Source organism: Micromys minutus (genome assembly GCF_963924665.1).
Source record: "Micromys minutus genome assembly, chromosome: 2".
In the NCBI taxonomy this organism is placed as follows: Eukaryota; Metazoa; Chordata; class Mammalia; order Rodentia; family Muridae; genus Micromys; species Micromys minutus.
Window position 1 is genome coordinate 34,636,787 of NC_137971.1, and position 10,496 is coordinate 34,647,282.

A 10,496-nucleotide genomic window follows, 5' to 3' on the forward strand; every position below is an offset into this window, starting at 1 on the left:
GTCATTGGTCAATTTTGGATTTAAACACAAATCTCAGGCTCAGATCTGTTGTTTGTCCTACCTCAAGCTGCACACAATAGAGAGCCTTAGAGGGTAAAAACCTCCAGAGAGCAGAAAGCTTAACTCAAAGGCTTGCTAGGGAGCTGTTCTCCAAGAGATGCTAACTACTTTAAACTACTTGAATCCCGAGGGTGTGGGGAAATGTTTGGTAGTCAGCTTCTGATTTCTCAATAAAGGTCACAAGCATTTACAAACGTGAATGTTGAAGTTGGCATCGCCTTCATCCTTTTCTACTGTATCTTTTTAGATCCCACCTTCTGAATTCCAAATGTGCCATGACGTGCAACCTCTATTTATGTAACAGACATAGTCTGCCAAGTTGCTGAGCTCACTCACATGAAACCAATCTAAAAGATTGGGTACTCCAAAGCCTTCAAGCAAGTCCTGGGGTCGCTGCCTTGCTCTGCTGTGTGGATACTTACCATGAACCCCGGTGTCAGGGATGCGGCAGCCCAGCCCTTTAGTTGAAACTATTATCATCACAGTAAAGCACCGGTGTTTCTGGATGGGTGTTCCGGTAGGGGGCTAGGGGACAAGGCAAACAGGCAGGGGCACTCACATAGTGAAGACATTCCTTTCTTTACAAAACTACGTTGGGGAAACCAGTATTTTTGTAGTAAAACCAATGTACTTGATAAAGACTGTGAGGCGAAAGAAGGTATCAGTTGCCACGGTAGTGCAAGTATGTTGCTTTCTGAAGCCTCTTCTAGACATACCTGTCTGAATGCGAAAGATAATGTGCACCTCTGTTGCTCTGGCTAAATATTAAAAGAAGCTGGAGAAATAGAGACTAAGAAAATGCTGTATTTTTTTTTTCCCTTTTAAAACCTACACTGAACTTCCACAGCTAATGCTGGGATGTTTTAGTTTTTAGGGAAATCGAGTCACGGGATTATTTGGTGGAGCTTGAGTGGAGGCTAGAAACCATTTCTCTTGAATGGGGGTATATAGCTTTAAGTCAATGTGCCATTCTGTTTGAGATACATTCCATTGCTCTTTCCCGCGCCAAAGTCAATACTCCGGGAGGTCTAAATGTCGATGCGGTCACATGTCTTTGGGTATCTTGTTTTTCTTCTTGATTTTTATTTGTGCAGTTTTAGAGCAACATTAACAGCCCAAAAAACGCCCGTGCACTTTGGCTGATTAAACCAACAGGAGAGCATCTTCCTCGGTAGTGGATGGGTGTGAAGAGGAGGGACCAAGAACCCCCACCATTGGATGGCGTCAGGAGGAAGTGTTTCCACTCCGAGGAACGGGAAAGAAGGTTATATATACATAGCGGGAAGTCCACTGAGCGCTTCTCAGAAAAACTTAAGACACCAAATGCACCTTGCCACGCGGCGGTAGAAAAAAATAAAAGGGCAGAAAGAACAACGAAGCCTAACCTAGGAGCGCTCCAGTTTCCCATCAGACTCATCCTTGCTAATCCACCTACCCCAAACCAGGTGAGCTGCCCCCACGTCCGTCCCCTCCTCTCCCTCATCCCTCCTATCCTCCATGCACTTAGCAAGAGTTGGGCACCTTCGCTCCACTCCGCCGCCCAGTCCTCTAAGCTCCGATCAGGATGAGGTGGAGATCGACGTGCTGGCCGAGGAGGAAGACGGAGATCAGACGGAAAATGAGGAGGAGAGTCAAAAGTGCCTGGAGCGATCGCTGCAGAGGCCCGGAACTAGCACTCTTCCAGGGGGAAGCGCGGGGGACTGCGGGGACCTGAGCCACTCCTCCGGGTTCCTCCGCAAGTTCCGAGCGCCGCGGACCCCGGCGACCACCACAGCCGACGGCCCGCAGCCCGCCAAGCCCCCGTACTCCTACATCGCGCTCATCACCATGGCCATCCTGCAGAGCCCGCACAAGCGCCTGACGCTCAGCGGCATCTGCGCCTTCATCAGCGGCCGCTTCCCCTATTACCGCCGAAAGTTCCCCGCCTGGCAGAACAGCATCCGCCACAACCTGTCGCTCAACGACTGCTTCGTCAAGATCCCCCGAGAGCCGGGCCACCCGGGCAAGGGCAACTACTGGAGCCTGGACCCCGCCTCCCAGGACATGTTCGACAACGGCAGCTTCCTCCGGCGCAGGAAGCGCTTCAAGCGCCACCACCCGCCCCAGGGAGGCCACCCGCACTGCCCCTTCCCTCCAGCCTCTGTGCCCGCCACGCTGCAGGTCTCCCAGCCCGGCCTCCTGCTCCGCTACTCTGCCCCGCTGCAGCCTAACCTCGCAGCCCATCCCGCCGCCCCGCCCGGGAGCCGCCCGTGCGCGCCCCTGCATCCGTATCCCCTCCGCTACCTGCTGCTCGCTGCCCCGGCCTATGCGGGTGAACCTGGAAAAGCCGAAGGTGCGGACCCCGCCGCCCCCCTCGCCGTCCCCGCGCTGCAGTCCGCACTGGTCCCCCAGCCTTGGGAGAGAGACCAGGACTCTGGATCTCGGTCCGGACGCGGGTGCGCCTCGTTCACCATCGAGAGCATCATGAAGGGGGTTCCAGGGGGAGGAACTGGGTCTGTGCATAGTCCGCCCTTCGCTCCGTGGAGCTACTGCCACCTGCTGCAGCACCCACACTGCCTGCTGCACCCCCCAGGCCGCTTCCCGTTTGTTTCGCGTGCCCGCAGCTTCCCGGACAGCATTGCAGCCGCCTCCGCCACCGCAGCTGCAGCCGCAGGAAGAGCATCACTGTGTCATTAGCTGCTTTCCGGGCAAAGGCAGACGGCTAGACCGGCACCCATCTGCTGCTGAGCACCGTAGGCCGACAATCCTGGACTCTCCTTCGGGCGGAGAGGGGACCTTGCCCGCTTTTTAAGCAGCACCCAAACCCAGCCTCAAGGCTGAGTCGCCTTGGCACACCTGGAGCCAAGTGGCAGAATGGAACCATTTGTAGGTTTGCACCACCCGCCTGCTAGGCTTGTGTGTGGAAAACCAGCATCGGAGCGCACACTAAGTCCTTCCAAATTGCTACAACAGTGTTCTGCTCGCCTTAGGACCCAAACGCGGGGACATCCCGGGACTACAAGTCCCGCCTTGTCTTGTCCACTTCAGTTGTGGCTTCACGGTTTTCCTGAGGACTGTGAACGCGAGTGAGGTGTTCGTTGTTAATAAAAACAGTCGGCAACACAAAAAGATGCCAACCGCATTCCCTAGGAACTGCACGTGTCTCCAGTGCTGAATGCGTACCCACTCCCTCTTCCCAAGACCCGTATGTAATACTAGTAATTTCATAACCTTTATTTCTTGCATATACGACGTGCCCTACCTACTCCAGCGGGGAGTGTTAAAAATAAGCCTAGTTATATAGATTGAATAAAATACTAAAACCAGGACGCCACATCGCTAGTTTCCTATTATGTCTCGTTATTCGCGCTCACAAATAGAAATAAATGTTAAAAATTTTCATTCTTATGTTACAATTCGTTTTTATGGTTTATACCCATTATAGATATTTAGGATGACACATTTTAAATATATGGGCTCTAAACATTCCAAATATTTAAGGGCAAAAGTTTGTCATATAAAATAGTTTTATTTCTAACGAAACTTCTAGAAGGAAAAGAATTAGAAGAATTAATACAACTTCCGGTCTCTCTCACCCCCCCACCTAACGCTTTCTGAAAGGTTTTTGGAAGGGGAGTTTCGCAGTGTAGCTCTTGGAGGCCTGGAACTAACTAACAGTCTTCCTATTCCAATCTCCACAGTTCTTGGCGTGCCTCCTAAGGCTGGGCTTATGCAAGAGTTGATTGTTTTTCTGGGGTAAGCTGGAGGAGGATGACGGGAGACCAGTTTAAACCAGTTTATCTGTTCTTGGAAAATAAGCGGCTATTGCATATACTAAAAAACAAACAAACAAACCAAGCTAGTATTCTCAATGACTTTTCTTTATAAATAATTTCTGAGAAATCTTTGAAACGGTGATACTGCTTCAGGACACAAGGAAAGTAAGAGAATGCCCATCACTTATGATAACCAGAAGGTGGGAGCTTAGATGTTGGGCGAGCAGGTTATAATTCATGGCTTTGGTCTGTGCCCCCACCCTTAGCAAGGACGTCTACGTTTCATTGTTTACACCCCATATATAGCCCAGAACTTCTACAGTTCCCCTCACCTACTACCTCAACTCGTTCCAATCTGAGGGTTTTGTGGGACCTTCTGTAAAGTTCCTAAACTCCGACTTGGGTAGCTTTGGGCATTCGGGCAGGCAGCTTTTCTCCATTTGGTCCTGTGCTCTTGGTTGCCACCCCTTTGGTGGCCAGCAGCAATCTGAGTGAGAGTTTAGAGGCAAATCCAAAAAGAGAAAGATCCTCTCTCCCACGTTTCTGCGGTTCCCCTTTTCGCTTTGTGCAAAGACGTTCCCAGCCTGCCCACCTCCACGTAGGTATTCAGTTAACACTGAATCCGACTCCCCCACCTCGCGCCTCATCTCCTCCTGGAGCCGATCCCTGGACAGGAACGACTTTCCGGTGAGCTCCAGCGCTCGGAACCCCCTTTCCAAACCTGACCCTGCCAAGGTCGGTCCCTAAGTTGTAATGCTTTATTATCAAAATCATAGCAAGACCAGGCTTTCATTAGGCAAGGGAGCTCGGAAGACTAGAACAGCTCGGACCCTCTCCTGGCGTGACCCGAACCAAAGCCCGGGGACCGTGTTGTGGTCGCGGATTCTGAGAACCCGCAGGAACTGGTACACCTGCAACCGCCCCGGGCAGGGCGGCGGTCCCAACAGTGCCACATCTTAGGACGCAGCCTGGCTATCCTCACCGCCTCCTCGAGGCCCACGCAGAGCCCCAGCTGACGGTTCTGGATTCCATGTCACGCGGGTATCTTGGGCTGGGCTTTAAAAAGTGTGGCTTCTGAGATCCGGAAGGCTGGAAGGCTGGGGACAGACTGACTGAACACATCCAGATCGGAATGTGCGGGTCACCCCCACAGTCACAGAGGGAGGGGACTGTCTCTGACCTCTAGGGTGGCACACAGCATCAGCTGCTCTCTGCCCTCTGCTCCTGGTGCGCCAGGCACTGAACCCACGGAACATTCCCTGAAGAAAAGACTGCAGAACCCCACGGTTCAGATAGGAAAACTTTTCAACTAGGAGAAATTGTTTCCCGAGGACCCTCTGGAGGCAAAGTCCGGGCCCTCGCGTTTTCTAGACCACCAACTCCTTCCACACCTGTGGCCTCCTACCCCGGACTCAAGGTCAAGACCGGGTCACTAGAACGGAAGTGGCTAGGGTGGAATCAGTAAAGATCTAAGGAGCGCCTCCCTCCAGAGTGATTTTGTTCTGATTCTTCCTGGTGGTCCCTGAGAACTGCCACCCTGAAGACCGAGAGATTTAGCTAACACAATAAAGAGCCACCTCCTCCCGGTGGTCTTTGGGTCTGAGGTCAGTTTGGCAGCTACTTGCTTTCGAACCCGCAGTTTCCTGCTTGCTGCGCAGGCCAGGGAGTTCCAGTGCCCAGTAAAGTGCCAGTAAGAAAAGTTTGAACCGGGATTAGCCGGGCAGCGGGTTCTCTGGTCTTTACTGAGGTACCCCAAAAGAACTACCTGATGGAGTGTGTGCTTAGGAGCCAGAAACTGCTTTCTTCTCTAGACTGCAGAAGTTGGTCGCCCCTACTCCTTTGTTTTAGATTCCGAGACAGACGTAGACAGCCTAGATAGAACCCCACCAGAAAGGAGGAAAACACGGGACTCTACTGGTAAGGCTGGCAGCAAGATGAAACTAATGACCTCTCCTAAGATGGAACCCGTGGGACCCCGGTTTCCACCAGCACTTACAGAGAATGTTCAGGAGAAAGTTCCCACGTCAACGTACACTTAAAATCTGGACGGAATGTTGCTTAAATTGCTAATGTCGCCGTGTCATTTTTACAAAATAGTCTTAATTAGCTGACCCCCCCCCACCTCGCATCAGCCCTGAGATTATTTCTATGGTTTTAAGTGTTCCCTGACTTTATATCTACAAGCACTAACTGAAAAGAATTCACACAGGTGACAGCTAACAGTACCCAAACTGACTTCTGGCAAAAGAAAAACTCGCGGGTAGGAAAAGAGCAAGCATTTGAGACCGCAGTATAAAACTCACCTCCACCCCTGTTCCCAGCTGCTCAGACTCCCTTGACATGTTGAGGGCTGCCTCTTTGTAAACCCCTATTTGTAAATCTCCCATTCCTTAAGGGTACAGGGATGTGTCTAGTGCAATCAGAAACGAAGAGCGTTTTAGAACAGCTATGGCTCCCGTACAGTGAAGCGGTTTTACTTCCCAAAGCCAGGCAAAGAAAACAGTGAGATGGTATGAAGCCTCAGAAGTACACACTTTTCCATGCATAGCTGTGAGTCTAAGGCACTAATAGTAACGACCCACAGCATTCAGACTTTCCTGCCCAAAGGTGATAGTCTCATGGCAAAATACACCCAGTGATAATGCTGTTTCTATAGACTTAAAACCAAGCCAGAACCGGAACCAGAGACTCACTCTATACCCCGTCTAACCTGGAACTCTATAGACCAGGCTGGTCTCAAACGCACGGAGATCTGCCTGTCTCTACCTCGCTGGAGCTGGGAGTAATGTTCTCTGGATCTTTCTTCAGACTGTTGAATATTCCCACGCATGGAAGGCTTATGTTAATTCTTCTTAAATGTTTCTTATGTTTTTAAAAAATTGATTGTTTTTTTGGGTGGGCTTTTAGAAACATTAAAAACTGATAACCAAATGCCTCATCTACAATTAAATCTGGTTTTGTGATAATAAAGACCTTCATACCTTTAAAATTTTATGTTTTTAACACTTTATGTTTTATATCATGTTATGTTTTCATCTGTAAATATTAAAATCTTGCCAGTGAGCATCATGAGAAGGTAAGGACATGACGTTCTGTGAGTGTAGAAAGAAGATTCCTTTTCAGGCAGCCCCAAATGAAAGAGAATCAGGACATAAAATTAGATTGGACAGAAAAAAAATCACTTGCATGCAAGAAGCAAGTTTATAAAATCTGAAGGAAGCTAAATATTTCTGCTTCGTATGAATGAGCTTGTAAACTAAATCTAACTTCTGTTTATGTTCTTTATTATCCATTGGCTTATGTGACTTCAATTACCTATATTTTGCAGTTATGTGCCCAGGTTGAAGGGAAGAATCAAATTATGTTTATGTTTGATTTATTTCAGAAAGAATCCTGGTACATTGTTGAAAATGTATATAATGACTAATGAAATTCATTGTTTTTATAACACTGGCAAGCGTGTAAATTAATGGTATAAAATTTAAGTATAAATTTAGTTGGATATAAGTATTGTTCAAGTGACCAATTTTTTTTGTTTAAAGTGTATTATTCATCTAAAGCAAATTGGAAAGGCTAGCTTGATACATGAAAAATTCACTATGTTTATTAGTAGTTCTTATTTCCTAATCATTTTGTATCTATTTGGCAAGGAGTCGGTAGTCTATGTACTGCTAAGTGCTGTTTAATTTCCTTATACTTTCTGGTCCACTACATTTGGCACTTAACTGGCATATCATATATCACATATATGTGCAAGTAAATTTTAATATATGTAGTATATTTGGCATTTGATAATTTTAAAGCTTTAATCCTGGATAGATTATAAATTTTAAATTATTTACAAGATTATTGTAAGTATATAATTTGTTAGTTGAAATCAAGCTTAGACTCTTATAAACTAGTCTGGTGTCCAAGGCTAGACCCTGGAGAGGAGTTGAGTCATTATGTGAAATTTATGTTTTTTTCCTTCTGCCCTGTTCTTCAATCTTTGAGGTAAGCAGTCCAACCTCTCCGAGCCTCAGCTTCTCCAGCTATATAATGATGACAGTCATTGTAGATTCACCCTCTGGAGTCACTGTGGGAATCACCGTATGTGATCACCTGCAACAACTCAGGATTTTAGGGTGGTGGGTGGAGTGCTAAAAAGCCAATTAGAGTAAAAACTCATCTGTTCACTGTAAAAGCATCTTTTATTCATCTGATGTAATTGTTGTCTTTGAGGCTTACTAACCTAGTAAGTTGCCTCAGCCTGCTAACCTAGGCCGAGTCCTGGAAGCTGCTAGTCTCCATACGACCTTATCTAGGTCTAGAATGTTTTCATTCTCTGGGACTTACTGCTGGATAAGCTCATCCTTTCTAGTTCTTTCTGAGCTCTCTCTGTCCTGGCTCAAAACCCTTCTCCTTGTTAACTGATTCAATCTAGTTTTTCTTAGTCTCTTACTGAATTGCTCAGCTTGACCTCAGACTAAGTCTAGCCATCTGTTCTAATCTTCTGGCTCTTTTTGCCTTCACCTGTGTCTAGCTTGTTCTCTTTTCAGCCTGTCCCTGTGAAACTCTCCTGGTAAAACTGCTCCCTTCCTCTCTGCACTGCCCCTTTCCTCCCTCTTCTCATGAGAGTGGGGCATATCCTATTCTGTCAAATCTTTCTCTGATTCATCACTTTGCCTGCCACTCAATTAGACGTCACTTCCAAACATGGTGCTTCCATGTACAAACTAAATACCTTAATATCTTGTGAGATCTGTAGGTGAGACTTTTTCTAGCAACAGAAGAGGGTTTTGTTCTTTTTTTTTTTTTTTTTTTTTTACTTTATTTCTTTATTAATCTATAACAAGTTGCTTAGATACGAATTTGTGTGGACTCTTAGGAATATTTTTTTAACCATAATGTGTTAAAATATTTAATTATGTAAAGGTATTGGGGAACTCACTGTAGTCATTTATTTAAAGAAAAATAGAATATGATTTTTATACTGCTTGAGAGATTTTGCTGAGGAATATAAGCTAGGGAGGGGGGAGGATAAAGTAGAGAGAACTTGTGTGAACTATCAGGAATATTCTCCAGTCCACATGTTCTGCCCATCCTGCACCTCCTACTTCAGACCCAGTCTCGTCAAAGCTGAGTTTTGACAATAGGATTTCTACTGATTTGTTTATACTTCATGCAATAAAGATGACAGTAGTGACGTCATTCTGTGATCTTGACTCCATCTTGTACTGTAGCATTGACTTTTACATTTGCTGACACGCTTTTGTCTATTTAATTATAGACTCTTCAAGTTTACGTCATGGAGAGCAGCCAGTGTAATCCAAGGACCTTCCCAGAGACGTAGTTCCTATCAAGTGCCTCCTCCTGCAGGAACATGTGTAGACACCGTTCATGCTGAGCCAGTGGGTGCCCAGCAATTTTGTTAATAAACTGTTCGAGGCCTTGTCTCCTTTCTTCAATGAAAGATTCCTCAAAGGTCGCTTCATCTTCTCAGAAAGGGAGCTGCCTCTTCAAGGCTTTCCCAGGCAGCGGTGGTACTACAATCTTAGTATCTTACTCCGGCTCATTTTTCAGCCGCTCAAAGTCACCGTCGCCTTACACAGGATTCTTTCTGCTTGAAGATGGGTAGGTTTGTCGGCATGCGAACCTCATAGGTGGTGAAGCGCGCGGCCCACGCCCACGGTCTGTGGATTAAAGATGCCTATCTCCCGGAAGTTACTAGGCGGCCCATAAGTGTTAGTCAGTGTCAGGTGTCTGACATCTTTCCGAAGAAGAGCCAGAGGAGTTATTTTTAAGGAACTCATAGACAAATCTAAGGGGAAGGAAAGAGAATGAGAGGAAGGAGAGGAGAGAGAGTGAGACAGAGACAAAGAGACAGAGAGGAGAGACTCAGCTTTACTATGTGCCTGACACAGGAGCACAGAGTAGGGAGGGTCAGGGTCACTGCCCAAGGCTTGCCTAGCACACAGGAAGCTCTAGGTTAAACCCCCAACATTGGGGGAGATCAGTAAAGAGTTTGTCCCCCTGAAACTGAGAGCTGTCCCGGGATGTGAGGTCGGTGCTAAATCCATGGCAGTTCCAGGGGGAACAGGATAGCCGGTCATCTTAGGAGCTATCTCCTCTAACAAACCTGCCTTTGGGAGGTGTTAGAGCAGCCCTTAGTAAGCTGGAGGAGAAATGGGGAGCCGAAAGAGAACGCAGCATCTCAGGGCAGAAGTCTGACCTGTCACTGAGAGTTGGTGCTTTAAATTCACTGTCTCGAGGTTGGTCTCATCATGTGCCACAGGCATGCCAGAGGGCTGCTTTGTAATAAAAAGCACACATGTGACATTTACCATCCTAAGCATTTTTGGTTGCACACGTGGATAGTGTTAAGTACACATGGGTTTGCAAAGGAGCAGAGAATTTTTTTTATCGACATGAGTGTACTTCCATGTCTGTGTAGCAGCTTCTTGTTTCCTACCTCTCCTCAGCCCCAACCCTGACATGAGGGTTAATCTCAGTTGTCGACTCAAAGACTAACCACTGTATTCCTTCACTAACAATATGTAACAGGCCCTCAGACCTTAGCACGACTGACTCCATACTAGAAGTACCATAGATGAATGTCTTGTTGGAGTAGGTGTGTCACTGTGGGTGTGGAAGGAATTTAACACCCACTGAGTTGTGCACTTATAATGTAAACTAGTGTAA

At 47.1% G+C, this 10,496-nt stretch overlaps 1 protein-coding gene across 1 annotated transcript; it reads left to right on the plus strand.

Moving 5' to 3' along the window:
* Positions 1-1,557: 1,557 nt before the first annotated feature.
* LOC308417525 (forkhead box protein D4-like) lies at positions 1,558-2,851 on the plus strand (the record flags this gene model as incomplete). Its single annotated transcript, XM_080912907.1, is given in 2 exon segments — positions 1,558-2,625; positions 2,627-2,851. Coding segments are annotated over 2 exon segments (1,293 nt in total).
* Positions 2,852-10,496: the final 7,645 nt, after the last annotated feature.